At 40.8% G+C, this 21115-nt stretch overlaps 1 protein-coding gene across 1 annotated transcript; it reads left to right on the top strand.

Annotated features, from left to right (window-relative positions):
• Positions 1-10559: 10559 nt before the first annotated feature.
• Positions 10560-11594, top strand: LOC141602315 (uncharacterized). Its single transcript, XM_074422619.1, has 2 exons — positions 10560-11059; positions 11105-11594. Exons 1-2 carry the CDS (start codon positions 10560-10562, stop codon positions 11592-11594), a joined length of 990 nt encoding a protein of 329 aa, XP_074278720.1.
• Positions 11595-21115: the final 9521 nt, after the last annotated feature.

Below are 21115 nucleotides of genomic sequence, written 5' to 3'. Positions count from 1 at the left end.
GTCTGAATCAACACAGGTGAGGCGGGAAATAAAGAGGTCCTCTCGGTCCACTCTTAACAAATAGCATCTTTCGATCTCGCTATAGGTCCCTAATATCACTAATACTGACTCTCGTCCTGAAAAGTGACTAACGGTCTAAACTATACCTATCTTTCGATCTTAGCACAGTTTAGTCGATTCAATTGATGGTCTAACAGCCTTCCCTATCTTTCGGATCTATTGGGTCGGTTATAAAATAAGCATCTAACAGGTCGCATGCATTCGATTTGTTAAATACAAGATTAAAATCAATTAAAACGAAGGGTAACCTAACGAGGTCAGTCGATCGACCAGGTAAGGTGGTCGATCGACCAACACGCGGGTTTAGGCCGTGTATAATCTAATGCCGCCTATGCTACAATTCGCCTACATCCTAGCACAAACTATTTAGCTACTCATGCTGAAAGTGATAACAACAATAATACTAGGGCGTAAAAGAATTGAATTCATAATTAAAGCGATAAGGCAAACAATTAACATGCAACAATAAAGATTGTTTCGGGAAGCTACTAGTAATTCTAATCTAATAACGAAATAGATGAATTGAAATAAGGCAGAAGAATACCGAGAATAGCAGAAGAATGATTAAGAGCAAGAGCGAAAATTCCAATGCTTACAATATTCCGAACCCTAATTCTTCCTAAAACCGTATGAAAACTTAATGTAAAACTGATAATAAAACTTAGGTAAAACTTGAATAATAGACTTCATGATAACTGAAAGTTTCTAGGTTACGTTATATAGAAAGTAACGTAACTTCTTATTTCTTAAACCTAGCATCATGGGCTTGCGCTTCCTTAGTCTTCTAATTCTCGTCTGAAAACAGCAGTTGGGTCGATCGACTGATAGGACTGGTCGATCGACTGGTCCTCAGCAAACAGTAGCTTCTGGAATCCGATAGTTGGTCGATCGACTGAAGGAGGTGGTCGATCGACTGCTTGAGCTGCTACTTGACTTCTATAAACTCGTGGACTTGTCTTTTGGGTCTTGGATTGCGCACCAAGCTCGTTCCTTAAGTGATTCCTTTACGTCATTTGCAATGCAGGATACTCGGGGATGGATTTAGCTCGATTTCCGCTGGATTCTTCACATTTCTGCAATAATGTACAAAAATACGGAAGTAGACGGAAATAGGGAGAAATGTAGCATAAACTACATGAATGAGCTCTGAAATGCGTGTAAAATGGGATGTAAAACATCATATAAAAGACACGCATCAAACTTCCCCAAACCGAACCCTTGCTTGTCCCCAAGCAAGAACTAGACTCGATCTAATGACCTAATGGAATGAGTTCAATCTCAGAGCGAAATGCAAACTGTAAAGCCTAAACCAAGTTTATTGCACAACCAACAATCAACTAGCAAATGAATCATGCAAACGAGTTATGAAGCCGTCAAAAACATGCTGAACCGCCAACTGTAGAGACTTATCAAATTGGACTCTCACGGGTCGCTCAAATCACTCAATAAGTACAGGTGAATATATGTAAGATAGAAAGAATTAATTTTGTAGTGACTCTCACCTAACTACGACCCATGAAGACATGCCAGCAATAAAATATGAAAAAGATCTCTATGACCGTACATATGCATTCCAACCAAACAGATGACCAATGACACATGCCGAGGTATATATGGGATATGTGAGGTATGGGTAAGAAGAGGCAAAACATTTTATGGAAAAGTGGAGGTACAGGTGATCAAGCTAGTACCAAGACGGAACCAAATGGCAACATCAACTTCTTGCTCATAATCAAACGAAACGGTGCTATAGCAAGCACAAAACTCACAATCTCCAAAATACTAAATCAATAAACTCCCACAGGATTAAGAATGAATCATGGGAGCAAAAATCGCCAAATAATAAAGACTGAATCATGCGAATTGATTTTTCTTTTTTCTTTCTTTCGACATCCAGTCGATCGACTAAAAATGGCAGTCGATCGACTGCTTCTACAGTACAGAACTCTCTTTGTTTTTCTTTTTTTTTTTTCTTTTTTCATCTTTTTTTTTCTTTTCTTTCTTTCCTTCTTTTCATCTTCCCAATAACGTCTCAACATAGCATATGCCACCAAAAATGAATAACAACCCTAAGAACACAGACTACTAGCTTGACAAAGGATAGGCTAAATGTAGGATGTAGTAAATGGGACAAAAAAGGATATTTTTGGCAGTGTGGAGCTTATGGGCAAAACGAGAAAAGGAAAAACTCTACCACATGTGTCGACAAACCACAAACCGAATGCATATAGGTATTAAGTAGATCAAGTTCATATTTATGCAAATTAAGGAAACATGTCTCATAAGGAGTACTACTCATATTCCTAAATAAACCGGTCATGAATGTCACCAGTTATAGGCTCTAATTCTCAGAATATAATGTAGCTTGCCAATTTTCTAAGTCAAGTCTCAAGTCCAGCAAGTAATTCAACGAAAACTCGTAGATATGCATAAACGATTCAACTAATAACATGTTAATCTAGCAAGGCTCAGGCAAAACAGGTGCAAATGCAAAATCATCATGGAAATACTACCGTTCCGACTCGACCTATATGCTAAAATAAACGTGCATTTTATTGAAATTTTGAAAATTTTCAATTTTTTGGAATTTTGTGTATATAAGAGAAATGAAATAAAACAATGCAAAACAAAATTAAACGTGAATGCAAGCAAATGATATGCGACGCAAAACCCTTCCCCAAACCAAATCGCACAATGTCCCCATTGTGCAAAATCATATAATGAAGAAAAGAGAAATGGGAATTTGCGTAAAATGAAAGAAGACATGAAGTAAAGAAATCAGGAACTCACAAGACTTTAAGCGCAGCAAGGGAAACCTCCCCAAACCAGCGTGAGCTAGGAGGTTTTAGTAGCCAGCAGTGCTACTAATAGGTACCTGAAAAGACAAACAAAACCACGCATAAAACCGAGAGAGACAATAATGAAGCGGTAAAATTGTGCATAAATGAAAAAAAACAGAAGAAATAAATAATTTGACGGAAAATAAAGTGGAGTAGGAAACTCCCTCAAGTCCGCAAATCGACCAAACACAGCAGGGGAGAGGTCGTGAATAAGTCTGGCCGGCAGCCCGTGCGGTCGATCGACTACTTAACCCGATCGATCGACCAGTAAACTGAACAGTGTCTCCTGGAACTGCGCAGAATCGGTCGATCGACCACTGAACCAGATCGATCGATCGAAAAACATCTTCTTGCAACCTCATATTTCTTCGTAATTGCTCAATGATTTGAGCTAACAAGCTCTAAATACCTGCAAGTGCACAATAATACGCGGCCAAAATTGCGCAAAACCCAGAATAAAATCTAAAGTACTTAAGAATCCTAAACAAGCGAAATAAAATGCGAAGTTTTCGCGCACACAAAAAGCAATAAAAATTGTTTTTAACAAAAGCAAATAAAATGAAGTTTATAACGAACTTGATCAACTAATAGTTGATCAAGAAGGACCACGGTATGGCCCATTTCGTCGGCTTCTGGCTACTAGAGGTAGCCTCAATGGTGCTAATCTGAGCGGTTGCACCCTTCTTAGCTTCCACATCCGTACGACTCAACGGATCAACATTCTCATCCTCTCCCCAGTCAAGGGTCTCTTTGGGCTCATCGGAATCCAAATCAGACTCTCTGGCTTTGACTGGCTCGTCATCAACTATCTCATCAATTCCATAGCTTAGGCAACCAAGACCTCCTCTTTGAATGATAGGCTTTGTCGCAGCTAGAGTGACCTGCAGCTCATCCTTCCCCAAACCAGCTCCTCCAATGTCTAAAACAACAGATTCTTCCTCCTTTCTCTCCAAATCGGGGCGGAGGGGTTAGCACGAGTAGTAATAGATACGAGCAATTCAGGAAGCACAAAGTACGATTTCTTTTCAGAAACCGTATTACAAGTAACAGGCCACATGGGGTCCTTCTTTTTAGCAAGTTGGGCAAAAATGATAGAATGTTTCCCAACTTTGAAGGTCAAAGTTCCAGAGCCTACGTCAATAATCGCACCAGCAAAGAAGCGGTGTGCGAAAACGGCCTACCTAGGATGATCGGTATATGGGCATCCTCAGGCATGTCAAGGACAACAAAGTCAACAGGGAAGAAAAACTTCCCTATTTGGACGGGTATGTCCTCTAGGACTCCTATAGGCTCGACCGCAGATCGGTCAGCCATCTGAACTGTCATGTCTGTGATAGCAAACCGGGTCAACTTAAGCTTCCTAGCTAGACTCAAGGGCATGACGCTTATACTAGCCCCTAAATCACACAATGCCTTCTCAATTGAGAAGGTACCTATGTTGCAAGGAACAGAAAAACTGCCCGGGTCTTCTAACTTAAGGGGTTCAGTGTGAGATAGATAGGAGCAAGACTCCTTAGTGAGTGCGACAGTGTGCACTGTTTCAAGTGACCGCTTCTTGGACAAAAGTTGTTTCATAAATTTAGTATAAGCGGGCACTTGGTTGACCAACTCGAGAAAAGGAACCTGTACATTCAGACTACGAATAACTTTCTCAAATTTGCTGAAAGATACCTGTTCCTTGGTCGGCACTAGCCTCTCCGGGTAAGGGGCTGTAAGAAGTACCTTAGCCCTCTCCTCCAAATCACGCGCGCCGGCATCCTTGGACTTAGGCTGGAAGTCCGTCACCTTCTCTTTGTTGAAGCTAAACCCCTCTTCAGACCGTCTCAAATGTGAGCCATTAACCATCATTGGATCGAACTTCGGGACCAGGACTGACCCATCAGCACTCGGGTCTTGTCCTACAGTCTTCGGGACTGTGGTACCCCGAAACAAGTGGTCTCGCAGATTATTTGGCATTAAAGGACGAAATTCCTCGGATCGGCGGCGATCTCGGTCGATCGACCACTCTCCTCGGTCGATCGGCGAGATGTACGATTCAGCTCCTGTAACCCGTGCTTCAGTCGATCGACTAGGTATATCAGTCGATCGACTGATATACCTAGTAGACGGTTGTTTCTTCGATTTATTCGTTGAAGCTTTCTTTTGACTTGTTTCCGGCTCATCTTTTTCAACAGCGTCCTCGACCATGGCAGGACCATCAAGGGTGGACCCGCTCCTCAAAGTGATGGCATTTAAGGTCTCCTTTTGGCCAGTTTGGGTCGGCAAGTGTCCGGGAGCTCGAGTGTTGCTTTTGCTAGCCAATTGAGAAATTTGGCTCTCTAGTAGCTTCATGCCGGCCTCTCTTGCTTGGGACTCCTTTAGCAACAGGTTCTTAAGCTCGAAAAATTCAGAATTCTGCGATTGTTGCTGCTGCGGCACATAGGGAGGTTTCTGATATTGTTGTTGCTTTTGATGAGGGGGCACATAGGGTTGCTGCTGCGGCGGAGCTTGAGTTGGGTTCAGGACATTTTGGCTCCTCCAACTCAAGTTTGGATGGGTATTCGGCTCATAGTAGGTGTTGGTCTGCCTATAGTGTTGAAAGGCAGCACAAGACTCAAAGGGACTAGGGCAGTTCTTCGAAACGTGCCCCTCAGATCCACACCTTTCACAGATGAAAGGACCGTCTGACACAACATTGACTTGGTACATCCCACCTTTAGAGGCTCCTCCTAGTTCATACTTGTCAAATCTCGCAGTGAGAGCCTCAAGTGCAGCAACAGAGGAAGATTCAGCAGCTCTCCTCTGGTTCCCTCTGGAATTCCCATACTCGGCCTTGTGGCTAGCTAGATCGTCAATGATCTTCCACCCCTTGGTTGCTCCCAAATTTTCAGCGAATCGTCCATTGGCTGCAGCATCCAAAATGGCTCTCTGATCGTCGTACAACCCATTATAGAAATGATTGCACAAGCTCCACTTTTCAAACCCATGGTGCGGTATGGTTCGCACCAACTTCTTAAATCGGACCCATGTTTCGTGGAAATTCTCATCTGGCCCTTGTTTAAAGCCCGTGATTTGAGCTCTAATAGCAATCGTCCTCGAAGCAGAAAAGTACTTCTTGTAGAATGCCAATGCCAATGAATTCCAATCGGTGATCCCCTGAACGGTTCGGTCCAAATCTCTATACCACTCCCTTGCAGCATCACGAAGGGAGAAGATGAACATGGTCTCCTTGATCTGGTCTTGGGTCACGCCGGCTGGTGGGGGTATGGAACAACAGTAGTCAATAAAGGTCTCCATGTGTTTAGCTGCATCTTCATTTGCAGCTCCCCCAAACTGGTTTCTCTCAACCATGTTGATGTATGAAGGCTTTGGTTCGAACTTCCTGGCATCTCCCCGGTAATTCGAACCCCTTATATAAGTTGTCAGCTGTCGGCTCAGAATGACTAGCTATACTCGCTTCCTCAGCCATGATTGGAATTTCAGGGAAAGTAACTGTCTCGGCTGAGGCAGTGGAAACGGGTGAAGACTGTTGGTCTTCCTCGAACAGATCGTGCTCGTGATAGCTTGACAGAGTACTCAGCTCTTCCTCTGTCGATAGTATCCTTCGTGCTTGTCTCAACTCGCGCAAAGATTTCTCTATCTCAGGGTCAAATGGTACTAGTTCACCACCCTGTGACCTGCGCATAAGAGGAAACTACAAAAAGAATATAAGAAAAGTTTAAGGAATAGAAGTCCCTTAAACTAAGAAAGTCTAAAAATAAAAACAACTAAAATTAGGACTATTGCCTCCCCGGCAACGGCTCCAAAATTTGATACCCGTCGTTGTGAGTACCAAAAATAAGATTTATAATTTTCTATTAAGACTAACCTAGGCTAGTGGTAACAGGGTCGAACCACAAGGAGGCAGATGTAAATTCTAGTTGATTTATATGCAGTCTAAGGTAACAATTGTGGGGGTTGAGTTGAAATGGTCTATAGCTAAGAACAAGTAAAGATAATAAACTAAAAAGACGGTTTAACAGATAAACAAGGGGGGTACTAGGATGATCGGTTCATTATAGCTTCGGCGGCAGCAAACTACGTCGGTCTGAATCAACACAGGTGAGGCGGGAAATAAAGAGGTCCTCTCGGTCCACTTTTAACAAATAGCATCTTTCGATCTCGCTATAGGTCCCTAATATCACTAATACTGACTCTCGTCCTGAAACGTGACTAACGGTCTAAACTATACCTATCTTTCGATCTTAGCACAGTTTAGTCGATTCAATTGATGGTCTAACAGCCTTCCCTATCTTTCGATCTATTGGGTCGGTTATAAAATAAGCATCTAACAGGTCGCATGCATTCGATTTGTTAAATACAAGATTAAAATCAATTAAAACGAAGGGTAACCTCACGAGGTCAGTCGATCGACCGGGTAAGGTGGTCGATCGACCAACACGCGGGTTCAGGCCGTGTATAATCTAATGCTGCCTATGCTACAATTCACCTACATCCTAGCACAAACTATTTAGCTACTCATGCTGAAAGTGATAACAACAATAATACTAGGGCGTAAAAGAATTGAATTCATAATTAAAGCGATAAGGCAAACAATTAACATGCAACAATAAAGATGGTTTTGGGAAGCTACTAGCAATTCTAATCTAATAACGAAACAGATGAATTGAAATAAGGCAGAAGAATACCGAGAATAGCAGAAGAATGATTAAGAGCAAGAGCGAAAATTCCAATGCTTACAATATTCCGAACCCTAATTCTTCCTAAAACCGTATGAAAACTTAATGTAAAACTGATAATAAAACTTAGGTAAAACTTGAATAATAGACTTCATGATAACTGAAAGTTTCTAGGTTACGTTATATAGAAAGTAACGTAACTTCTTATTTCCTAAACCTAGCATCATGGGCTTGCGCTTCCTTAGTCTTCTAATTCTCGTCTGAAAACAGCAGTTGGGTCGATCGACTGATAGGACTGGTCGATAGACTGGTCCTCAGCAAACAGTAGCTTCTGGAATCCGATAGTTGGTCGATCGACTGAAGGAGGTGGTCGATCGACTGCTTGAGCTGCTACTTGACTTCTATAAACTCGTGGATTTGTCTTTTGGGTCTTGGATTGTGCACCAAGCTCGTTCCTTAAGTGATTCCTTTACGTCACTTGCAATGTAGGATACTCGGGGATGGATTTAGCTCGATTTCTGCTGGATTCTTCACATTTCTGCAATAATGTACAAAAATACGGAAGTAGACGGAAATAGGGAGAAATGTAGCATAAACTACCTGAATGAGCTCTGAAATGCGTGTAAAATGGGATGTAAAACATCATATAAAAGACACACATCAGTAGACCCGCTCCTCAGCGTTTTTGCATGTACGGTCTCAATACGCTGATTCAGAGAGTGAAATTGACTCGGTATCTCAGCTGCATTCTTGTCTAATGTAGCAATTTGAGATTTTAGCTCCATGATTGAGACCTCATTTGCCGCATTACTTTTTTGTACCTCTACTATAAGCAGCTGCACTAGACTTGTCAACTCTGCAACGTCATTATTCAACTCTTGCTGTGACGGAGTGGATGGTGGTGGGGCTACATACGGAGGCACATATGGTTGATGCGGTGAAGTAGTAGCGTAATTATACGCATTGTCGAGCTGAAGTTGATGAAAAGCAAACATCTTCTCATTAGGGCTCCTGCACGCATTAGCTGTGTGTCCCGCTCCACCGCATCTCCCACAAAACGGCACCTGCTGTTCCTGAGAGTGGAACATGGGTGGCCCCTTCAAAATCTTGTAGATAGGACCAGAGGACCTAACAAAACAATACTAGAGGAAATGGTAAGAACTCGCCTCAAGGTACTCGGTCTTCCCTTGAGGCGAAACACGAACTAAAATAAAAAACAACTAAAACTAGCGCCTCCCCTCCAACGGCGCCAAAATTTGATACCTGTCTAAGTAAGTACCAAAAATAATATTTATAAATTCCAAACTACAACTAGCAAGCGGTAGTAAGGGTCGATCCGCAGGGAGCTAGGAAGATAATAGTTGCTATATATTTGATCATCTATCGGGTAATTAATTTGTGGGGGTTTTGATGTGAATAAATTCTAAAACTATTAACATAAATTAAATAAATAAATAAAAGTTGCAAAAGATGTAAACTGTGATAAAAGAAATGCTAAGACGGTCGGTTCACTATAGCTGCGATGGCACATAATCCTAGGTAACTTCGAAATACGGTCGCGAAGGATGGGGAAAACAAGTCCTCTCGGTCCATGTTAAATAGTAGCTACCTCTCGGCCTATGCTACTATTCCCTAAGTCTCATTAATACTAACTCTCGTTCTTGATTAATGATTCCTAATGCAAACTAAATAACGTTATCTCTTGATCTTAGCAATTTAGTCGTTTTAATACGTTAATTATTGTCCATTCCTATCTCTCGGTCTATGGGATGGTCAAGTTTGAGCATCTATCAAGTCTCCTCTCGGTCTCATTGAAAGATAAAGCACTTAACGAAACAAACAAAGCAAAACCAGACGCGTAACCAGTCGATCGACCATGGGCACCGGTCGATCGACCATACCGTGAATCGAAATCGCCTATAATTTATGCCATCTACGCTATAGCTCCCCTACATCTTAGCGGGGTTGATTTAGCTACTCATATTTGTGATGAAAACAACAATAATATTATCAAATAAAGCTAACAAATTCATGCTTAGATTAATTAAATAAACAATTAACATAAAACGATAATTGGCTTTGGGAATTCTAACCTAGCAATTCTATACTACGAATGACTTAAAACAACGAGTATTAAACGAAGGAACAGAAAATACCGCAGGGAGAATTGAAGAGGAAAGATCGAAACTGAATGTAAAGAAAGCTTTATTGATGGAAAATAATCTAAACTAATGACTATTGAATTGTATATTAAGAACTTGATAATAGAAACTGGATGGTTATTCTGAAAACTAAGGTTATGTTATATAGGAATAATCCTGCGTAACCTTTATTCCTAAATCTAATCACAATGGGCTTTGGAATTCTCAATCTTTTAACTTTCGCATCAGCTCGTGGGGTGGTCGATCGACCACTTGTACCAGTCGATCGACCAAGAGTGCTGTACAGAATTGCATTCTGAGGATTCCTGTAGCGCGCACCGATCTTAAAACAGCTGCCATTTCTTCGTTACTTGGTCAAATCAGGCGTTCTACACGGCGTTGGAAAGCTAAGAGGATAATCTAGAACTCGAGATATTGCCATCTGAAGCAGGCTGCAATATCGTGAAGTGCTCTTTGCTTGTTAAACTCGTATGCACCCATGCTTTTGCTATCTTTAGGCCTTGAAACGCGCACCAAGCTCATTCCTCGAGTCAATACTTCATGTCAAATCCTATGCTAAACACTCCGGGGCAGATTTGGACCATTTTCCGCCATATTCTTCACATTCCTACAAAATCACACGAAAAGGAAGAAATACACGAAACAAGGGAAATAGTAGCATAAACTACTTAATTGAGCTCTGAAATGCGAGTGAAATGAGATGCAAAACATCATATATTAGACACGCATCAATCCTACTATCTTTCATGTGGATTTTCTTAACTACTCCGCTCAATGTATAAATATGAAGGTTACTGAGTTGGCTTCTACTACTTTTTTTTTTTTTTTTTAATCTATCTATGGTTTATGCATTCAATGACATTCAGGCAAGGGAAGATTTATGGGCTCAGTTGGTGAATTTCTCTGTTAATATCAAGGATCCCTGGTTAGTGTGTGGGGATTTCAATTGTGTCCTGTCCCATGCTGAAAGATTAGGAGGTAGTAGTAGTGATAAGGAAATTGATGATTTCCAAGGGTGTCTGACCAGATGTGGGTTAGTGGATAGTCCTGATGGAGGGTCCTTCTTCACTTGGAACAACAAGCAGGATATCAGTTCTAGAGTCTATAGCAGATTGGATAGGGCTTTAATTATTCAGGAATGGAGTGATCAAATGCCTAATATGTATGCTCATTTTCTTCCCGAGGGTATATTTGATCACACCCCTTATCTGCTGAAGAGCACTGGTCAACATAATAGTTTTAAAAGACCATTCAAATACTTCAATATGTGGGGGAAATCTCCTTATTACCTTCAGTGTTTACAAGGATGGTGGAAAAATTCAGGCTATGTCACTAAAATGTACTGTCTGGTTAAGAAAATGCAATAGTTGAAACCTTATTTTAGACAATACAATAGGGATTATTTATATGATATTGAGAATAGTGCTATTTTTGCCCTGAAAAATTTGGAATATATTCAAGCTCAGCTTGCTATTGATCCTAGAGATACTTTGTGGTTACAAAAAGAACAGGATGCTATTGGAGAATATAAGGAATTGTTGACTGCTTGTACTCTCTTCTTGAGTTTGAAAGCTACGGCTGCTTGGATTAAGGATGGTGATAGTAACACAAGGTACTTTCATGGTGTTATTAAAAGTAATTTTATGAAGAATCAAGTGCTGTCCATTTCAGATATGTATGGGAAGGAGCATGAGGGCCCTCAAATGATCCATAATGCTTTTCTTCAGTATTATATTCAGCTCTTAGGGACAGAGAAAGCTACTACTTCTGTGAATCCTCAAATTGTAAGGCAAGGGGCTGTGTGTAATACTGATCATTGGAATCTGTTACTCAGGCCTGTCACTAGTCAAGAAATCAAAGCTGCTATTTTTTAAATCCCAGACAACAAGGCTCCTGGACCAGATGGCTTTTCTAGTGCTTTTTTTAAGGATTCATGGGGTATTATTGGTACTGAGGTATGTGATGCAGTCCAAGATTTTTTTAGCTCTGGTAAATTACTTAAGCAGCTTAATTCTACAATTCTTACCCTCATACCTAAGTGCAAGATGCCTACTCAGGTTACCCAATTTTGACCCATTGCTTGTTGCAATGTCTTGTATAAATGTATTTCAAAACTCATTTGTACTAGACTTGCTGATGTGCTACCTGAGTTGGTGAGTAAAAATCAAGGAGGCTTCATCAAGGGGAGGAGCATCATTGAGAATATATTAGTGTGCCAAGATTTGGTTAAGCTGTACAATAGGCAGTCTAGCTCTCCTAGGTGCATGTTTAAAATGGACTTGATGAAAGCTTATGATTCTGTAAGTTGGCAATTTGTGGATGAGATTTTGCAAGCTTTCAATTTTCCTCCTCATTTTTGCCAGTTGATTATGGAATGTGTCAGGAGTACTTCCTTCTCTATTGCTTTAAATGGTGAAACTTTTGGGTTTTTTCATGGAAGGAGAGGGCTTAGACAGTGTGATCCAATGTCACCTCTTCTGTTCACACTCTGTATGGAGTATTTGAGTAGGATACTTCTGTGTGCTACTAGGAAGCTCCCTTTCTCCTATCATCCCTTATGTCACAAAATGAAACTAACACATCTAATGTTTGCAGATGATTTATTACTGTTTTGTAAAGGAGACATTAAGTCTATCATGGTCATTTTGAGATCTTATTCTGCTTTCTCTGTAGCATCTGGACTGAATATGAATGCGCAGAAGTCTTGTGTATATTTTAATGGTCTGAATGAAGAGCTCAAGAGAGATATTCTCTCTGTTTCTGGTTTCATGGAAGGCAAACTTCCTTTTAAATACTTGGGAGTTCCAATCACTGTAGGAAGACTGAAAAAGAAAGAGTGTGCAATTTTAATTGATAAGATTGTTGATAGAATTAAGAGTTTGGCAGCCAAACGTTTATCTTATGCAGACAGGCTTGTACTAGTTAATTCTGTGCTTGCTTCTCTTTATAATTACTGGGCTTCTATGTTTGTACTTCCCAAAGAAGTGTTACATAGAGTTGATGTCATATGCAGAAACTTCTTATGGGAGGGTAGCACAGAACATAATAGGGCTTCCTTCATTGCTTGGTCAAAAGTGTGTGTTCCTAAGAAGGAAGGTGGATTAGGGCTCAAGCAAAGCCAGATTTGGAATCAAGCTATCATTGGGAAGCTTGTTTGGTGGTTGGCAGAGAAAACTGACAAGCTTTGGGTGCAATGGGTACACCAGGTTTACTGTAAGGATCAGGCTTGGCATCAACATCAACCTACTTCCAATGCTAGCTGGCATTGGAGGAAGATATGTCAGGTTCGTGATATAATTCAGGCTGGGTTTGTCAATCATAGTTGGAGCATCAGTCAAGGTGAGTATAAAGTTAGTTCTTGTTATAACTGGTTGAGAACTAAAAGGAATCAAGTCTCATGGAGCAATGCTGTATGGAACTCAATGGCCATACCAAAACATTCCTTTATAGCCTGGATAATTGCCAATGAAGCCTTGATGCTGAAACAAAAATTATTCAAGCTTTATATCAGTCCTAATGATTTATGCTGTATCTGTTTGAGTCAGACTGAAACTCATTTGCACCTATTCACTGAGTGTGTATACAGTCAACAGATTTTACAGCTGATTGGCAACTGGTTGATTGCTGACTTCAGCAGTCCTTCTATTCTAGCCAGCATAGCCAGTAAAAGGTGGAGTAAACTGAGAAAACAAGTCTACACTATTACTATCCTGGCTGCGTGGTATCAGATATGGTCTCAAAGGAATGAAGCCCAGATTAATGGACAAGTACAGAGAGCTGTTTGTGTATTCAATTTTATTAAGGCTAGCATCTCTCAGCGTTTTCATAGTTGTAAACCTCAAGTAATTTCTGATAAAGATACTTGTTGGTTGTCTAGAGTGCAATTAGTATAAGTATATGCACTGAAATTGTATGGTACTAAAATGACTTTGTATTGCTGTTCCTCATTGATTAATATAATATCTTACCTTTTAGCAAAAAAAAAGTTGTTACACTTACGTCGGTCACTCGCCATAACCAAACATGTAAGTATGAGGGTGTAAAAATCCTCTTTTATTATGTCTTTGTTTATTTCATGACTATAACATGCTAAAACATGCATAGCATGGTCCAAAATATGGGATAAACGAGCCAAAACTGAGTTTTGGTCTGAGACAGAAGCCCCTTAGGTTGAAGGCTTACCCGCGCCTAAGTGGGGTGTCCAGACCAGAACTCTACCGTGTTTGTCTCGTCTTTCCCCTTTAATTCATTTTCATATTTGTAATCGGTTTTTACTATTTCGAATATTTTCGAACCTTCTTTCATTTTATTTGTTTCATACCATGACGGTTAAATCCGTGTTTCGGTGATAATATTTGGTTAATGACATTTAAAAGGTATTTTAAAGTCTTTTATTTCATTTCTTTACATTTTGGGAGGTATTTTAAAGCCTTTCATCATTTCTTTACATTTTCAAAATAAACATATTAGTCCCCAACACAAAGTCATCCTTGGTTCTATATACCATGCCGGATTTTAACCCGGGTACGATGATGAGTATCGACTAATTACATTCAAATGAACTTCAAACAATTAGTTCATAATCATTCTCAAAACTATTCATGTCAAGCTTGTCAAGTCGAACCCGACACCGAATATTATCAAAATAATGATGATTATTCGAGTCTAGTTCTTCAAATCAACAAATACGGTCTAAACGACCCTTTCAAACCAAATCGGGTTCAAATACCCATTTTCAACACATTCTATAACGTTTTCTAAAAAGTCAGAACACGACACATAAACCGTGGGCTGACCCGAGCCTAAACAGGCCCTCCGTTTCTCATTTTCAGAACCAGGGGGAGGCCCCTTACACCGCCGGCTGGCTCGCGCCTCATGTAGCCGTCTGGTGTAGGGTCTGTTCCCTTTCCAACATTAGTCTATGACGATCCCGACTCCGATTAGCCTGGATATAGGACGGATCAGATGACTATTTACTCGTTTAAAATCATATTTGCAAAATGCTTTACCAAATGGATCACGTTATGTACCATAAACCTAATACGGTAAATGGATGTTTAATTTCCGTCTTGCATGCAAATCAACCATTATTCCAACTCGACATCTTATACTTGATACTTGGATTAAATCAACCGACTTAGAAAGCTCTCACATGTTAGGTTTAAATTATTGGATGCGCATTCATGCATTTAAACCGTTTTATCAACTTTTGCATTCATCCAACCAAGATCGATCGAAGAGAGGTCGCTACATGGGCGGGATTGGGTGTCTGATTAAAGGGCTTTCCAATACGTACCTTCACCTCTTACTCAGAAACTTTGGATAGTGGACGACCTTATCCAGGGCGTACGAGAGTCATTCTAGAGATAGGATGCTAAAGAGGGACGATTCTTTATCTTTAGTACCTATGTCAAACCCTGCTTTGTGCTTCATTTGACCGAGGTATAAAGTGGATTCGAACGGGTTCCAAGCATCCCACAAATGCTTGGTGGCGACTCCGAACATCTCTAATTGTTTCGAGACCCTTACCGAGACGAAACCGACCGATCTAAAACGATCCGGTCGAAAGCATTTTTACGCCACCGAGCGTGGCTTTCAAAAGACCGCTGCATGTCCACAGATTGGCTTGGCGTGCAGGTGGCCTGTGACTACGGATTGGTAGGTGGCCTAAATCCACAGACCGCTGCATGTCCCTGTGACTAGGACACTTACGTCTTTGTGATCCCTAGATGGTGAGACTCGAACGAGGTCTTGGTTGGAATGCATTAATTGATATTACGGTCACGGTCGGGTTCCTTGTCCGGGCCTACAACCTAACCTTTTTCGACCAATTGGCTCGTCTCGTCGGCGTGAGTTTTCTCATCCCCGCGTTTTGAATCCCGATTGAGTCAAGCATACCATTGACGTTACACATTTCTGTTTCGTCAAAGAGCTTTCATTAATTTCGAGCACGAGGCTAGGGCACCCTCCTTACACATTTTGTTTGGATTGGTATCCCTCTCGCAAATCGGGGTTTGATTGCTTGGTGTGTAACCCACCCTTCTAAGCCAAAACCCGTGTCAGCATAATGCATAATATAATGAACTGTGAGTGCTTATGTGCTACTTGATCATAAGTCCTTCCGTGTCATTTTCAAACTTTCAAAATCACCTTTTTGCGCCGTTATAATGGCCATTTCAAACCTCGGTCTTTTGCCGACCGTTGCACGCCTTTCTAGGCCGTCGTAATGACGATTTTCAAATCCAGTTTTTTATAACCATTTCAACACGCCTTTCTAGGCCGTCGTAATGACAATTTTCAAACTCAGGTTTTTATAACCATTTCAACACGCGCACACGCCTTTCTAGGCCGTCGTAATGACGATTTTCAAACTCGGTTTTTATAACCATTTCAACACGCCTTTCTAGGCCGTCGTAATAACGATTTTCAAACCCAGTTTTTACAACCATTTCAACACGTCTTTCTAGGCCGTCGTAATGACAATTTTCAAACCCGATTTTTAAAACCATTTCAATACGCCTTTCTAGGCCGTCTTAATGACAATTTTCAAACCCGGTTTTTTACAACCATCTCAAATCACTTTTTTTACGCCGTTATAATCGCCGCATCTAGACACGGATTTTAACCCGTTTCGCGCCGACAATGGCCCTTTTAAAACCCGAGAAAGGCACACACACTTTTCTCGAGACACTTTCGAGATCCCGAGGACCATACACCGTCCCCGAGACCTCTTCAAACATTTCAAACCCGATTTTCAAAACATACAATTTTGAATTTCAAAAACCGTATTGGGAAACAATACACTGTTTTCCAAGCCGATTCAAACTCAAAACCGTCTTTTGCAAACAAACTTAAGACAACCCTTTTCAACTAACCGACTTGTGGAGATCTCTATCTTCAGAAGCCGTCCACAAAGCGACAAATGAATCTTTTTGAAAATTTCTATTTTCGAAAACTTCAGTCCACCATTCCAATTCTGCCTCGTGTCTATCGAGTCAAAGCAAACATACTTATGGGTCTTTACTTATGAGTTGTCTCACCACGAGACCCGTCCAATGGCGTCGCGCCGTTACGTTGGACACGTGTCAAAAGTTCGGTCAACACCGTCACGTCATAAATCGAGTCAGCACCGAGGAGCCACACACGGTCAACCTCGTCTTATGGACTCTGATCTTTGTCTCGTCCTTTGTGTTGTCTGCGTTCAGTCTTGGAATCGTGTCAGATTGAGTTGTAATGTGAGCCATTTTTCTGCTTCAGAGCCATGACCCTGTCTTCAACTTCGTTTGTCAACCACAACAATAATGATAACAACAGAGATGTCACGACTGATCAGCTAGCCAGCCTGCTTACCGCTCTTAAGGTCACCCTGGATCGCGTCGAGACCCGTATCGATGCCCTGGAGAACACGAAAATTGGGGAACATAATACTCCACCTCTGACTGAAACTGAGAAGAGGCTAAAGCTCTTGGAAGAACAGCTCCTAGCCTAGGGAAACAATATCCATCTTGAGAACAACCGAAGGTTCGAACCTGTTGGGGATCAACTGCCTGACAACTTTACCCTAACGGATGTGCCTAAGTTCAATGGAGTGGAGGACCCGCTCAATCATATCCGTGCTTTCAAAGACTACATGGCCATTAAAGGGGTCAAACAGGAACTTTTTACCCGTATCTTCCCATCCTCCTTGGAACCGATCCCTCGCCAATGGTACTACTCCCTTGATCCGAAAAACCTTACTACTTGGGATGAGGTCGCAGTTGAATTTGCCAAACAATATGCCGACAATGTCGAAATCCAGGCCAATACCCGTACTCTCGAGGTGCTAACCCAGAACGACAAGGAGGGGTTCACTAAGTTCTTGACCCGTTGGAGGAGGGTGAGTACTCAATTGGTCAGTAAGCCGAGTGAATCAACTTTGGTGGAAAAGTTCGTCAACAATCTCCGCCCAGTGTATGCCAACTTACTGAGGTATCAAAATATTAAGACCTTCCAGGATCTGCAAATTCTGGGGACACGCATTGAAGATGACCTCCGGAAGGGTGTCTTGGCCAAGACTACTGGCAGAGGCTACCAGGGATCCACATCAACCGGGTCTCGCCCTTACGACCAAACGAACAAAATTGATGAAGCCAACCTCGTTGAACCATCCGCCAAGAGAGCTGAACGCCCCCAGAGAGTGTTCACTAATATAGGGTCAATTTATGCAAGTGCTCTGAAGAGACTCATGGACCAGGGGAAGTTACAACTGATCGGATCCACCCCGGGTCCGGCGGATGCCAAGAAATCCCGCTTCTGGAACCCCAATGCTTATTGTCAGTACCATCAAGGGAAAGGGCATGATACCAAAACCTGCTTCAAACTCAAACACATCATCCAAGACATGATTAAAAAAGGGGATTTGCCTTTACCCCCGCTTATTAAGCCGAACAACAAAACGAACCCTCTGGGGATCCACGCCATCTCCGACGATGAGCTAACTCTGGACTGCTCTCACCTCATCCTGCCAGTTGATGACGAGGTGAACGCCTTGGAAAGAGACCCATCAGACGGGGTGTTTGTATTCAGTGCCGCCACTATGCTTGCCATGTTTCAACAGGTCGAGGAAGCCATAGCATGTCTCTCCGAAAGAATCACCCTACTTGACGATGCCTATCGTCGACTTATCTTCAATCCGCCACCGCGCCCAAGGGTGGATTGTTGGGGTTGGTGTCCTTAACAGTTAGTGCAAGGACTTATAAATCTCTAAAAGGATCAAAGGGCATACTTTTGGTATTATTATCAGTTGATCCACGTTTATCAATAACGGTTGGCTTGCTAGATACGTTTGACGTTATTGTCATACAGATGGCGGTGATCAACTGGTCCCTAAAAGTCACACCTATAGGATACGTTTGAGAGACGTGACAGTATGAAAATACAGTCATGTAGATGCCAAATTTTGACTAACCAGTTAGTCCGAGTTATTTGACTAGTAATTAGTCAAAATGTGATGTTGAGATATTATATTTAATACGGATTAAATAAAATGGGCTAAGGCGAATTAAATTAATTACCAGAAATTAAATATAAACGATTATATTTAATTAATGTATATTGAATAAATTATACAATATCGTCTTTGTCGGACATGTATTAATAATTCAACTAACCCGTATTATTAGTTGATATTTTAATAGCCGATAACCGATGACGATTTATAATGAAAATCGCGTCATATACATTTTAGCGGAATTGGTCGGACTACGAGTTAAAAAGAAGGAGGAAGTGAAAGCCCACTCCCTCCCCTAGGGCTCTCGGTTTGGCCGAACCAAACAAAAGGAGAGACTCCCTCTCCTTTTGACCTAAGCATTCATTTTACATGATAATTAGGGTTTTGAAGAGCAATTTTCTCTGAAAAACCTCGATCTCACATCGAATAACCTCACAATAGCTCTCTCGATATTGCAAGTCAATTAGAGAGCATTACTAGCACAAGGGCATAATCTCAGACGGTCTTGGGTGCAACAATTAGGAGGAAATCTCTGTTGATTTCTGTTCTTTACGCCGTGCATCAAAGGACCCGAGGTTGATTCTTAATCTTTATCGTTTCATTGTTGTATTTCATTTATGACCATATTTCACATGTTAAATTTACGTTATAGTCCTAAATTTAAAGGGTCTTATACGGATATTACCCCGCAAGTGGTATCAGAGCGAGGCCACGTAAATTTTCATTGTGATTTTTCATAAAACGTTTTGAAACGGTTGTTTTTGTCTCGAAAACCGTGCCTTGTTTACACAGCTGAAATTTTTTTGAAACCGTGACATGTTTTACACGGTTGTTTCATCTTTTTTTCGATTTGTTTTTGTACATATTGTTGTTTTATACGGAGATTATAACAATATGTCAAGTTTTGTCAAAATTGTAAAATTGTTTTGATGCGGTTTTGATCAAAATTGCAATAGGTTTTGCTTTGTCAAACTGTTTTTACGAGGGTTTTAAGTTTTCAGAACTTGTTTGGTCTCGATCGAGTGGTTTTCTACTCGATCGAGAGCTTTTTCTGTCTTGATTTTGTTCGATCGAGTCCTTGCCGTACTCGATCGACCTCTGTTTAAAACCCCACTGCTCGATCGAGAGGTCCTCGTACTCGATCGAGCAGATTTGCTGATAAAAGCCCTCGATCGACCTCCAGTACTGTCGATCGAGCACTTTCTGTTTGGCAATCCTCTCGATCGACTTGCAGTTCAGTCGATCGAGCCCTTTTGTTCCTCGATCGAGCACTTTTGTCCCTGGATTGAGGGATTTTTGTTTTTGGCAGCTTTGAAAATTTATTCTTTTGTTTTAAATTTTCTTTTGGCCTTAATATGTACTTTATACGGATATTGTACACTCGCTATGATTGTGAAACGGTTCACCCACGTAAAATTAAGTTACTTTAAAACGATTTATAGTAACGGATTATCTCGGATTAAAATTAACTTGACTAAAGCGGTTTTGTCATATAATTTTAATTATCTTTGGTGGTTTGGATAAATTTAACATAATTACGGAATTATGTCACGAATAAATTTAAATTTAGTTGATGCATTTTATTTATCGTTCTTGTTTAATTTGAATGCTTTTAATTACGTATTTATTTATTTTTGCAAACGGTTGTAACTTAGTGTGGCCTTAGTAGAACGTGTTACCGTAATGATGGAACACGGTCTTGGTTGTATTTTGAGATCTCGTATCTCCATTTTTATTTCTTTTAATTACAGTTTTTATTTAGAATGTAAATAGGTTTATATTTGTAAATTTTAAATTGTAATTTTTGAGAAGACCAAAGATGTAGACCGGATGCTCACTCCCGCTACATGGATCAAGATGGAACATCAAGACAAGCTTCTCGGGTCCAACGGTGGATTCCAAAGTTGTTTTATGTTCTTTTTATTAGGATAGGCCACACTAGGAATTTTTATTTACGTATTGCATTCTTTTATTTATTTTTCGTAACGATAATATGCATCATATTCCGCCTAAAAAACCAAACCACCTAATTATTGCATGAAAACTGACACATTTAGAGGTCACGAGTTAGTTTTCTTTGACATTCTCATGTCACACGATCAATGCTAAGCCATCACCTAAATTAATTCATTCACGCAGACGCTAGTTATTCGTTCACTTAAAATGAATTATAATTAAGTTGATGGGATCTTCCTCGTATAAACCAAAATTGAGAACGGTCTTTATAGGTCAAACTCCAATGAGTCCCTTCTTCGTCGGTAGGCATAATATGACCCCTTCTACGTCGGGTAAGTTGGAACCGATTGACCTATTTTATCTCAACACTATGGTCACTCGTACGATCCTGTGATCATGGTGGACTATAGATAGGATTTACGGAAATCTATCGACCAAGAGTTCTTACGG

The sequence above is a fragment of the Silene latifolia genome, chromosome 9 (assembly GCF_048544455.1).
Source record: "Silene latifolia isolate original U9 population chromosome 9, ASM4854445v1, whole genome shotgun sequence".
In the NCBI taxonomy this organism is placed as follows: domain Eukaryota; kingdom Viridiplantae; phylum Streptophyta; class Magnoliopsida; order Caryophyllales; family Caryophyllaceae; genus Silene; species Silene latifolia.
This window is presented reverse-complemented; position numbering and strand designations above follow the sequence as displayed.